We start from the raw sequence: 13,230 nt of genomic DNA on the forward strand, positions 1-13,230 counted from the left end.
TGTAAAATTACTGTGTTAAACATGTTTCATTCATATCTGAAGTTAACTTTAGGAGTCCTGAACAATACATTTTGTAATTTTTTTTTTTTTTTTTTTTCATTCAAATCTTCTGTTTAGCTCCTAGTGACTTTTTGTGGGGCCTTGGACCCCAGTTTGAAAACCCATGATTTAAAATATAAGAAATAATAAGAAATCCAAGCAATTGCATTGACTTAACTGTAAAATCTACTGCCTCATCAATGATATATTCACAAATAACTCTCTTTTAATATTACATTTTCATTTTCTTTACAAACTTCTCTTTTGTCATACAAGAATAAATTGTGAATTATGCAAACCACAATAAGTCGCTGTTACAATAAATCAGCTGCTTAAAGGTGCCCTAGAACGTACTTTCACAAGATGTAATATAAGTCTCTGGTGTCCCCTGAATGTGTCTGTGAAGTTTCAGCTCAAAATACCCCATAGATTTTTTTTAATAAATTTTTTTAACTGCCTATTTTGGGGCATCATTAACTATGCACCGATTCAGGCTGCGGCCCCTTTAAATCGCGAGCTCCCCGCCCTGAGCTCTCGACTATAATACAGTGCATAAACAAAGTTCACACAGCTAATATAACTCTCAAATGGATCTTTACAAGCTGTTCGTCATGCATACTGCATGCATACATCAGATCATGTGAGTATAGTATTTATTTGGATGTTTACATTTGATTCTGAATGAGTTTGATAATGCTCCGTGGCTAAAGCTAACATTACACACTGTTGGAGAGATTTATAAAGAATGAAGTTGTGTTTATGCATTATACAGACTGCAAGTGTTTAAAAATGAAAATAGCAACAGCTCTCTTGTCTCCGTGAATACAGTAAGAAACGATGGTAACTTTAACCACATTTAACAGTACATTAGCAACATGCTAACGAAACATTTAGAAAGACAATTTACAAATATCACTATAAAAATATCATGTTATAATGGATCATGTCAGTTATTATTTCTCCATCTGCCATTTTTCGCTGTTGTCCTTGCTTGCTTACCTAGTCTGATGATTCAGCTGTGCACATCCAGACGTTAATACTGGCTTTTCTAATGCCTTGAACATGAGCTGGCATATGCAAATATTGGGGTCATACATATTAATGATCCAACTGTTACGTAACAGTCTGTGTTATGTTGAGATTCGCCTGTTTTCCGGAAGTCTTTTAAACAAATTAGATTTATATAAGAAGGAGGAAACAATGGAGTTTGAGACTCACTGTATGTCATTTCCATGTACTGAACTCTTGTTATTTAACTATGCCAAGGTAAATTCAATTTTTGATTCTAGGGCACCTTTAAGCAAAATAAATAGTGTGTGATATTGTGTGATGTTGCTTATGGACACAATTTTGCAATATTATTCTCATTTCAGACAGTTTTGAGCTAGGTATTTGCTATTCCAACCAACAAAACCAGTAGAGAAAACAAGCATTGAGTAATTGTACTTCGGAAATAATTAAACTAAACTCTGAGCATAGGATCATTAATAATAAGTATCAGAAATAGGTCTTTTAATATAACATGCTTATTTTTTTTCTTCAAAATCGAGATTAAACTGTGAAACTCTAGAGAATGAAGCATCTGGAGCAACAAGAAATCTTCTGTCTTTACTAGCTGCGTAAACACAATAAATTGCATGTAGGCTAATACTGTGTTGTAAACACAGCTGTTTTTTAATACTCCATCGCTCTGCACGCACTGGCTACGTAATTAAAGCTCCACTCACCAATTTTTGCTAATTAAAAAACTGTACACTGTGTTAAACATGTTTAATCACTATCTGAAGTTAACTTTAGGAGTCCTAAATAATACATTTTGTACAATATTATGTTTGTTTGTTTTATCAAAATTTTCTGTTTAGCTCCTAGTGGCCTTTTGTGGCACCCTGGACCCCAGTTTGAAAACCCATGATTTAAAATAACTCTGTCCTACTTTTTATTAAAGGCCTGTTTACACCAACACATATGTTCGGCAAGAAAATTTGTTCTGATTTTTGCATTTGATTCATCTTTTCAGACCAAAGAGTAAAAAACAACAACAAAAACCCAACAGACGGACTGAATTTAAATGCAAATTAACTCTCTGACAGTAGATGGCGCTTACAGAAAAGTAGTAAGCAGTGCTGTGCAACTTTCCATTTCTGACACCTGTCTATCTCAGAGAATAAAGGTAGTCACACTGTATATACATGTTTTCAAACAACCATTAAGATTTTTGTATTTGCTATGGTTTTTATCAAACCACACCAAATACAAGAGTAAGCTACAAAGAATGAGCGCCAGATCCTCTACTACTCACTGTCACCTAGAAGAATAGTCTGTTTGTGAACTCCACCAAGTCATAGCTCTTTGACATAACAGTCTTCACAGTGCAATGCATACTTGATTTCAAGAAGCCAAACTTTCATGTGTTGATCATTGTTTTTTGATTGCTTGCCTAGTGTTCTTTCTTATATAATGTCCAATTAATGTGAGAGAAAATAGTTTATAACACCTCTCTGTAAAAAAATTGGGTTACACTTTATTTTAAGGTGTCTTTGTTACAACTGTAATTATATTTTTAAGTACTGAGTAATATTAAGTAACTGCATGTACTTACTATAGGTTTAGGATTAGGTTTGATTTTGGGTTAGATGCATGTAATTATGCAAAATTTATAGTTATTACAACAGTAACTACATGTAACATATGTAACAATGACACTAAAATAAAGTGTTGCCAAAAATTGTTGCATTAACTGCATGTGAATGTTCGTTTTTGTTTGAACATCTGTTCATTCAAATTAAAAAGTTTATCGCATTGATTCACATTTTATCACATTTTCATATGTGAACATTTGTCTTTGCCTTAATTCAGCCTTTATGTAGAATCTGGATCAGTGATGTCTATATAAAACAGTGTCCTTTATTTACAGGAAGTCACACTTTACATCGAGCAACTTATATTCATGTAACGTGTGAAATATTAAGTGTTGGGGGTTACACATTACAAGTAACTTGAGTTATGTAATCAGATTACTTTTTCAAGTAACTAGTAAAGTCACGCAAAACTTTTTTCAATTTACAACAAAATATCCAAATTACGTTTTCAAATAAGTAACATAAGTTACTTTGTTTTCACATTTATTGACGGACAGCTCACCTGTCCCCATGTTGAGAGAAATAGGGTAGTGCAAAGGCGTTGTGTGCGCTGTGTAAACGTGATGGTTACTGTAGTTCTAGACTAAATGTGAACATGCATTTACTCATCTCACTTGCACGAAAACATTCAGCAAGCCCAGTACAGATGAGAAAAAGTAATGCAAAAGTAATGTAATACATTACTTTTCATAAAAAGTAACTAAGTAACACAATTAGTTACTTTTTTAGGGGAATAACGCAATATAGTAATGCATTACTTATAATAGTAACTTTCCCCAACACTGGTCACGATGCAATGTAACTGTGGATGGTTAGTTACGAACACAAATTATGCTGATGTTGCATCAAATCATCAGAATCACATGCTTTTTGACAGTACTACAATGAAAATGAACAATACTTAAAGAGATAGTCCACCCAAAAATGAAAATTCTGTCATTATTTACTCACCCTCATGGTGTTACGAAACTTGTATGACGTTCTTTCCTCTGTGGAATACAAAAGAAGCTGTTTTTGGGTGAACTATCCCTTTATAAGTGCCATGTGTCCTTTCAGGTGACTACAAGTTGGATAACTCAAGATTGCTTGTAGACATTATCTTCTCTGAGAGGCTTTGGAGAGACACCATCTGGCTGTTGTTGGAACACCAATCAGAAAGAGTCTCCTCTGACACCTGGCTTACGGCGCCTTCTCGCCGGCAAGATTTCTGCTTCTTGAGAGAGAGCAAACTGGACAGTTTAAAAGAGCTGGAGGATCTAAGGATGGAGAGCATCCTCTGATGATACTTGGACCTGACTGCTCTGGCAGAGCGGTACAAATCACCCAAGAAACAATAGCAGATGGGATTGAGGCTGGAGTTAGTGAGGCCCAACCACTGCGCGAAAGGGCGTGTCTGCAGAACCCAGTTAGGGGGATGAACTTCGTGGTCAATGAGGATGTCTGCTACGTAGAGTGGGAGCCAGGAGCCGGCGAACAGGAGGACCAAAGTGACCACCACCTTGGCGATCTTCTTGCGCATCTTCAGACGTGAGGCGTGCAAGGCCTGGCTGTGTGGATCGAAGTCTGAGAAATGTTGAGAAGCCCTCCAGAGCTTCTGGCCAGTCAGGAAGCTGATGATGAGGTTAAAGGTCACAGGGATGCAGTAGAGAGCTACAAAAAGGAGCACGTTGTAGACCTGCTTGAGTCTAGCCTGCGGCCAGAGCTCTCTGCAGATTGGCACGGCGATGTCGATCAAGTGGATCTTGTCCAGCTTGATCATGAAGAGCAAAGGCGCACAAATGGCAGAGGACAAGACCCACACGCACACAATGGTGATGTAGATCTTCTTCTGGGTGAAGTACGAGAGGGAATTCAGCGGGCTGTGAACGCTGTAGTATCTGTTGACGCTGATGACGGTCAGACTGAGGACGCTGGCCGACACGGACACGGCCTGGATGAAAGGAACGGCCCGGCACAGGAGGTCTCCGTACACCCATGCGGTATAAATGGTGTGGCCGAGGGTGATGGGCATGCAGATGCAAACCACCATCAGATCACACACTGCTAAGTTGATGAGTAAACTCCGGGTGGCACTGATGCTCTGCATCCTCTTACTCTTCTGGCAGGTAAGCATTCGAATAGCCATGAGGTTTCCAATGAATCCCACCACAAATGATAATGAATACATCACCGTGAGAGCGATGGTGGTGGGCTCTTTGATCGTCAGCAGCAGCAGCCTCTCCAGCTCTCCACTCTGATGGAGGAAAACATCGCTCATGAAGTCCTCGGCACCGTGGAAAGAGGCATTCAAGGACAGCAAGGTGTTTAAGAGCAGAGGCTCATTTTTCAGCAAGCCTGCAGTGAAATTCATATTCCTTTTGTGTCCCTTAAAGGTTCAGGAGATATGTGGTGTTTTGATATGCGGTAGTTGGAATCCAAAGGGTGCATCAGACATTCCAGAGTCGATTACTAAAGCTTAAGGCATCGTCATCTTCAGCCAAAAGGAGTAAGGTAATGAAATCCATCATTTAGCCAACTGCCCTCTACGGAAACACGACACACATTAGGAGGGAAATTAAATTACGAGATAAGCAATCCAAGCAATTGCATTGACTCAACTGTAAGCCTTACAATCTACTGCCTGATCAGTGATAGCCTATCATAAATAACTCTCTCTTTTAATATTAGTTTAATTTTCTTTACAAGCTTTTCTTTTGTCAGGCAAGATGTGAATTATGCAAACCACAATAAGTCGCTGTTACAATAAATCAGCTGCTTAACCAGAACAAAGAGTGTTTGATGTTGTGTGATGTTACTTATGCACACAATTTTACAAAATCAATCTCATTTTGAGCTAGTTATTTGCTATACCAACCAACAAAACCGAGAAAACAAGCATTAAGTAATTGTAACTCTCAGCACAGGATCATTAATAATAAGTATCAGAAATAAATCTGTCTTTTAATATTGCATGCTTATTTTTTCTTCGAAATCAAGATTAAACTGTGAATTACTTAAACTCACGGGAATGAAGGATCTGGAGCAACAATAAATCTTCTGTATTTACTAGCTGCTTAAACATAATAAATTGCATGTAGGCTAATACTGTGTTGTAAACACATCTGTTTTTAAGTACCTATTAGCGATTCTTTTCTCTGACATATTACACATTAATCACTTTAACCTTATTTACTTCTGTCATGCATTGGAGTACAATGCAAACTGCATCAAAATTACGCAGGATAGAAGCAATCAGAAATAGAAGTACATACCGATATGTGTGCAGTAGCAGGTGTGCGCGCGTCATGTGCAGTCAGAGGACGGACTGTGTTCAGTGTGTATCTACTTCATCTCCAGCTGATGGGAAGAAATGAGTGTCTGCGGATGTGGCTCACACGACTCTCTGCTGGCGGAGGCGATGCGTGTCACTGATGAGATGGGAGCAGTTTTCTCATTCACTTCATCGTTCCGCACACACTGGCTACGAAATTAAAGCTCCACTCACCAATGTTTTGCTAATTAAAAAGTTGTACACACAACGAGAGGAACGACACTTTTGAGAAATTCATTAAAATAGTGTACACTCGAATGAAATGAACTCTACAAAAGACATTTTTTAAAGAAAAATCTTGTTCCACAAGGAAAAAGGTCGCCCCATCATGGGTGCCGCCATGAGATCACATGATCATCCGTGTCATTCAAATGAGTAATAATAATAATCATGAATAACAATAATGTTTACTAATATAGCTCACAAAGTGCTTAAAAAACAAAACAAAACAAGCAAGCACACCAAACAGTTGATCAATGGAGCGCCAGTCAATAGCTAGTCCAGTATGATGATATTGATCAGTGTGTGATCTACTGGTCCAAACTTAATGAGTATGAGTGGAAAAAAATGTCCATAAAACAAACCATGGCAATTCTCAAGTCTCAAAACCAGTGTTGGGGGTAGGCATGTGACGGTATTATATTTTCATGTTGTGTTAATTGCTGCGTATACATATTTTTCATTGTCAGTTTGGTAATAATGAATTAACATGTTAACTAATGAAGCCTTATGTCACTAAGTTTTACTGAACAATAACAAATAATCAGAACATTTTCAATCATTATAGCCTATTAAGTCCTTTAAGTATTAAGTATTTGGTGCTGTGATGAACAACATTGCGAATACAAAAAACTGAATGGCTGTTTGAAGCAGTTTAAATACTGTTCAGTAGCGCAGCTGCTTTGTTTCCGGGGTAACCGCTGCATTTCTGCTGTTCCATCAGCAGAAATTCCATCTGCTGTTCCATCAGTTTCAACTGCTGTCAGAGAGTGAACGTGCACTTTCATTCAGCGCGGCACCGTGTGCTTCTCATGCACGTTGGGCTTGTTTACTTTGACGCAGCATACAGGGGCATTATGCATTTTGTACAGTTGATGGGGAAAATATTCTTAAAATGCATTATAAAAATGTGAATAATTCGTAACAAATAATTATTTCTTGTATTTTGAAGTTCACGCGTTGACAATATCGTACATATTCATTATCGTGATATATTAGCGAATATCGGCACATGTCTTGTTGTGGGTAATGCATTACAAGTAACTTGAGTTATGTAATCAGATTACTTTTTCAAATAATTAGTAACACAATATTGTAATGCATTACTTATAAAAGTAACTTTCCACAACACTGCTCAGAACGTATCAGAACACAAATACAATCACAGCCACAGATGAATGAATAAATTAATATTTCTCAGGGTATGATTATTTTTGAAAATTGATTTGTACAGGTGCTGGTCATATAATTAGAATATCATCAAAAAGCTGTTTTATTTCACTAATTCCATTCAAAAAGTGAAACTTGTATATTATATTCATTCATTACACACAGACTGATATATTTCAAATGTTTATTTCTTTTAATTTTGATGATTATAACTGACAACTAAGGAAAATCCCAAATTCAGTATCTCAGAAAATTAGAATATTGTGAAAAGGTTCAATATTGAAGACACCTGGTGCCACACTCTAATCTGCTAATTAACTTAAAACACCTGCAAAGGCCTTTAAATGGTCTCTCAGTCTAGTTCTGTAGGATACACAATCATGGGGAAGACTGCTGACTTGACAGTTGTCCAAAAGACGACCATTGACACCTTGAACAAGGAGGGCAAGACACAAAAGGTCATTGCAAAAGAGGCTGGCTGTTCACAGAGCTCTGTGTCCAAGCACATTAATAGAGAGGTGAAGGGAAGGAAGAGATGTGGTAGAAAAAAGTGTACAAGCAATAGGGATAACCGCACCCTGGAGAGGATTGTGAAACAAAACCCATTCAAAAATGTGGGGGAGATTCACAAAGAGTGAACTGCAGCTGGAGTCAGTGCTTCAAGAACCACTACGCACAGACATATGCAAGACATGGGTTTCAGCTGTCGCATTCCTTGTGTCAAGCCACTCTTGAACAACAGACAGTGTCTGAAGCGTCTAAAGACAATAAGGACTGGACTGCTGCTGAGTGGTCCAAAGTTACGTTCTCTGATGAAAGTAAATTTAGCATTTCCTTTGGAAATCAGGGTCCCAGAGTCTGGAGGAGGAGAGGAGAAGCACACAATCCATGTTGCTTGAGGTCCCGTGTAAAGTTTCCACAGTCAGTGATGGTTTGGGGCGCCATGTCATCTGCTGGTGTTGGTCCACTGTGTTTTCTGAGGTCCAAGGTCAACGCAGCCGTATACCAGGAAGTTTTAGAGCACTTCATGCTTCCTGCTGCTGACCAACTTTATGGAGATGCAGATTTCATTTTCCAACAGGACTTGGCACCTGCACACAGTGCCAAAGCTACCAGTACCTGGTTTAAGGACCATGGTATCCCTGTTCTTAATTGGCCAGCAAACTCGCCACTATCAGAGCAACCTGGGCTCTCATAACACCTGAGCAGTGCCACAGACTGATCGACTCCATGCCACGCATTGCTGCAGTAATTCAGGCAAAAGGAGCCCCAACTAAGTATTGAGTGCTGTACATGCTCATACTTTTCATGTTCATACTTTTCAGTTGGCCAAGATTTCTAAAAATCCTTTCTTTGTATTGGTCTTAATATTCTAAATTTGGGATTTTCCTTAGTTGTCAGTTATAATCATCAAAATTAAAAGAAGTAAACATTTGAAATATATCAGTCTGTGTGTAATGAATGAATATATACAAGTTTCACTTTTTGAATGGAATTAGTGAAAAAAATCAACTTTTTGATGATATTCTAATTATATCACCAGCACCTGTATATACTACAGGCAGTTTAAAACCTTAGCTATATAAAAGCTGTTGAAGAAAATGTACTTTACATAGACATTCACTTTGTCACATTATATGGGGAAAGTTGTCACACCTGCCATTAAACAGCCTATTATCAGCTTTTAATGGCTTTTCAGGTTTAACAGCATTATATGATGGGATGCTCTTATGATGTAATGTACTTTGTTAAAGCACTTTATACGAACTATATTTAGTCTGCCTGTGGCTGTCAGGCTACAGACCAACACTGTCAGCAATCTTTGACGTCATGTATCTGCCCAAAAATGGGAACATACTGCATTATCAATGATTAAAGAAAGTTTTTGACCACTTATCACTACCATTCAAAAGTTTGGGTTAGTATGATTTTTTTTTTTTAAACAAACGAATACTTTTATTCAGTCAGGATATTTATGATGTTACAAAATATTTCTATTTCAAATAAATGCTTTTGGGCTTGCTATTCATGAAAGAATCCTAAACAATAAACATACATAAGAAGCTGCAAAACCATTTTCAAAACTGATAAAAATACATGTTTTTTTGAGCAGCAAATCAGCATATTAGAATGATTTCTGAAGGATCATGTGACACTGAAGACTGGAGTAATGATGCTGAAAATTCAGCTTTGACATCACAAGAATAAATGTAATTTTAAAATATATTCAAATAGAAATGATTCTAAATTGTAATAATATTTCACAATATTACTGTTTTTAGAATATTTGATCAAACAAAAAAAAGTCTTCTTTTTAAAAACATCTTACCAACCACAAATTCTGAACTGTAAAGTCCTAAGAGTTTTATGTCAGTTTGGGTAACTGTAACATTTGTACTATGTATCATTTTATATTTCTATTCTACAGTAAATCCTTCTTTGCAAAGACAATGTGAAACATTTTGGGTATTTTGGCAGAGAATACATGTGATGTCACAGTAGAACGAGACTATTGATTTTTGTGTTGTTATTCAATGAGACGTGAGCATATTTTTAGTACTGATTTCTTAGGACATTTTCTTATAAGCAGGCCAAGATGGATCCGCAGAATCTTTTTTGACACTGACGAAAACAGGAAGTCACCCAGAAAACTGACCAGACGAGTCTTTAATGAATCTTTTTTTAAACCTTCCATTTATTGACAGATTCAAATGAAAGGCATGTCAATACCAATAATCACATCTCTATGGGCAGATGAACCCAAGAAGCATGAAAAGTGTGAAAACATGAATGTAATAAACAATAACCCACTGTAAACAAAAATAAGGCTCACTCAAAATGACTCATCTGCTTGACCTTACTATCCACCCTCAGTAGAAGTGTTTTTTGGTGATCTCTAAAGAGGAGATATTGACATCATTCACCACTTGTACTTTTGTGATGGTCTTCAGTTCTTCCACCCGGTGCTTATACTGCATCACCTTGGTTTCGTCAATGTAAACGTAGAAGTTATCATCGTCAGAGTAAATTTCAATCTGTTGAGAGACAGGAGTCGATGCTGATTAAATCGCTCACTCATAGTCGTATTGCATAATTATTCCTGTTGCTTGTCAATAAAAATGTTCTCAGGATGCTTTATCACCTGGAAAGGCTCCTCTACTCCCAAGGGGAAGCTGCTGCACCTCTCCTCTTGCCCCCAGTGGTTGGCCATATAGGAGTTGCAGATGATATCTGATTCAGTGAAGCGGGGATTGAAATGGAAAGCTACTTTGTCATCGCGTTCACACAGGAAATTGATTTCAAACCTTGAGGACAGAGAAAGACCCAAACGCTATAATGAACAAATCATTTTGGCCAATACTGAAGCTGAAATAGCTGCTTGAAGGGCTATCATTGTGCTAAGACGAGGCGCTTGTGTTTGAGCGGTTGTCCGTCACTCTCCTATAGGTGAATTTTAACGAGAAAAGATGAAAGAAAATCACGTTTGGCCCAGATTATATTTTAGCTTGTGTTTGTCTCTATAAAGGAATAATAATTGAACCGCATCTGGATTGATCCCAGGATAAATCTGTTCTCTTGTGCGTTCTAACGAAAATAACATATAAATGAATTGACACATGCATGCGTGTCTCCTATGACTGCTATATTATTATTATGTATTACATTCTGATCTACTACTTAAGCTTTTTATTATTATTCTTCCAAGATCTGAAATAGTTTACATTGCAGTTATTCTTTATAAACAACCTGACGAATGAGTCATCAATATGAGTCATCAATATGAGTTATTTGAGAAAAACAGAAAATTGCTACTGATATTTTTATTCTCACAGAACAGAATCAGTATTGAATCTCTCTTCTGTATCTCATGGTCCATTCTGAAGAGTGATAAAAGAAGCAAATATCATCTATAGTTGTATAGTAGCACAACACCTAAGGGTTTTTTTTTTTTTAAGAACAAGACCCAATGTTTTTTTTAAGACAATGAGCTTTAGAGGGGCTGAGGACTTACTTGCTGGCCTCTGCTGGAGTCTCTCCTTTCAGGATAATACTCCATCCTGGACACAGACCTTCAGGACAGGATGCCTCAAACTGATTAGAAACATACATAATAACAAGCATCATCACTTTCACTGAGTAGTACTGAGTTGTGGTCAATCCATTTAGGATTGAAGGCTGATGTTTATGACGATACTGATAATAGAGAGCAAGGTGGTTGATATAATTATATATAATATATAAGTATAATAAAGGCCTATATATATAGATCAGGGGCCAGTTGCATTAACATAGTCATTATGTTAAGACATTGTCTTAAGGAAATTTGCATGCAGTTTTAAATAACAGAAAGCAAAAAAAAAAAAAAAAAAAAAAAAAAAAAAAAAAAAAAAAGACCTATTGGCTAAAGTGGCAAGTATTTACTGACCTCCCCTTACACTTGAGCACCTGGAGGGAATGGAGTTGAAAAGGACTGGAAGGCCAAGAGAACTTTCAAAATCTGATCAGAAGTTTCTCAGATTTTCTTCTTTGAGAAACTGGAAGAAGTCCAGGAGGTCCTCTTCTGTCTATCAGTCTATGGCCCGGTTTCACAGACAGGGTTTAGCCTAAGCCAGGATTAGGCCTTAGTTCAATTAGGGCATTTAAGAAACTTTTATAAATGTGTCTTAGAAAAAAAATATTAGTGATGTGCATCTTGAGACAAAACAATTGCACTGACATATTTTGAGATATCTCAGAGCAAATTTCTTTCAGTTGAAACAGTTCAAACATGCATTTTAGTCTGGGACTGAGGGTATGTGTGGAAAATTACTAATTTTATATGTTTTTCTTAGCCAATCAGAATCAGTTAACCTGAAGTAATGATGCAGTTAGTGGACTCTGTTAGGGTATAATTGTTGTGGAAATGTGAATGTGAATTAAAAAAAATAATAATAAATTGAAGAAAATTTGACTGAAGAATAGTTTGCAGTTTCACCAGCAGAACTCAGCTTCAAGACTCACAAGGAATTCGTAGGCTGCTCTCCGTACATTTACATTTCCACAACAATTATACTCTAACAGAGTCCACTATGTCATTACTTCAGGTTGAATGATTCTGATTGGCTAAGAAAAAGACAAAATAATAAATTTTCCACGCATGGACTGATAGACAGAAGTGGACCTCCTAGACTTCTTCCATTTTCTCAAAGAAGAAAATGCTTAAAGAAGCCATTTTTTTGCAGATTTTTTTTTTTACATTTTGTGTACATATTTCCTGTATTTTCTGTTTGTATCGTAATAAAGATCAAAAAATAAATATGTATGGTCATTAAAACTTTGTTAAAATAACAAAGCTGCTGGTGGTGGTCTAAGACTTTTGCACAGTACTGTATATATATATATATATATATATATATATATATATATATATATATATATATATATGATCCATCTATTGACATAGCTGTTGGTAAATTTAGGAACTGACACAAGTGAAAGCCAATGCTGATATTGTCCAAATGACCAAATATCATCAGATTTATAAGCCTATCATTGGTTTTTGAAGCTACAATTGGACAGACATCCATTCAGGAAACTCATCTCCGACTTTATCAAGAATTGATAGACCTTTGTTTTACTGCATGGCTATTGCCATTTAAGAACGAAATGAAGACATTAAAGCAATATTCAGTAGCTTGAAGCTATCTATGGCATTAATAATCTAACAAGCAGTAGTATTTCACACAGACAACTGAGTAACTGATCTCATCCATTACTGATGAACGAAACCCCCCCCCCCCCCCCTTTTTTTTTTTTTTTTTTTTTTTTTTTAAATATTAATTGGCTAGTAAGGTCGGCAAAATCCCAATTCAC

At 36.7% G+C, this 13,230-nt stretch overlaps 2 protein-coding genes across 3 annotated transcripts in view; both read right to left on the reverse strand.

Annotated features, from left to right (window-relative positions):
- Positions 1–3,382: 3,382 nt before the first annotated feature.
- Positions 3,383–6,255, reverse strand: LOC125269741 (neuropeptide FF receptor 2). Its single transcript, XM_048192698.1, has 2 exons — positions 5,930–6,255; positions 3,383–5,200 (listed from the first exon to the last, which is right to left on the reverse strand). Exon 2 carries the CDS (start codon positions 5,026–5,028, stop codon positions 3,739–3,741), a length of 1,290 nt encoding a protein of 429 aa, XP_048048655.1. The 5' UTR covers positions 5,029–5,200; positions 5,930–6,255; the 3' UTR covers positions 3,383–3,738.
- Positions 6,256–9,791: 3,536 nt separating this feature from the next.
- Positions 9,792–13,230, reverse strand: part of grifin (galectin-related inter-fiber protein) — a 12,509-nt gene continuing 9,070 nt past the window's right edge. For both annotated transcript variants that reach the window (XM_048192712.1, XM_048192720.1), the window contains exons 2-4: positions 11,390–11,469; positions 10,520–10,682; positions 9,792–10,412 (exon numbers count right to left, since the gene is read on the reverse strand). In XM_048192712.1, coding sequence (XP_048048669.1) covers positions 10,248–10,412; positions 10,520–10,682; positions 11,390–11,469 — 408 coding nt within the window. In that variant the 3' untranslated portion in view covers positions 9,792–10,247. The remainder of the gene's footprint in view (positions 10,413–10,519; positions 10,683–11,389; positions 11,470–13,230) is intronic.

The sequence above is a fragment of the Megalobrama amblycephala genome, linkage group LG1 (genome assembly GCF_018812025.1).
Source record: "Megalobrama amblycephala isolate DHTTF-2021 linkage group LG1, ASM1881202v1, whole genome shotgun sequence".
NCBI classification, from domain to species: Eukaryota; Metazoa; Chordata; class Actinopteri; order Cypriniformes; family Xenocyprididae; genus Megalobrama; species Megalobrama amblycephala.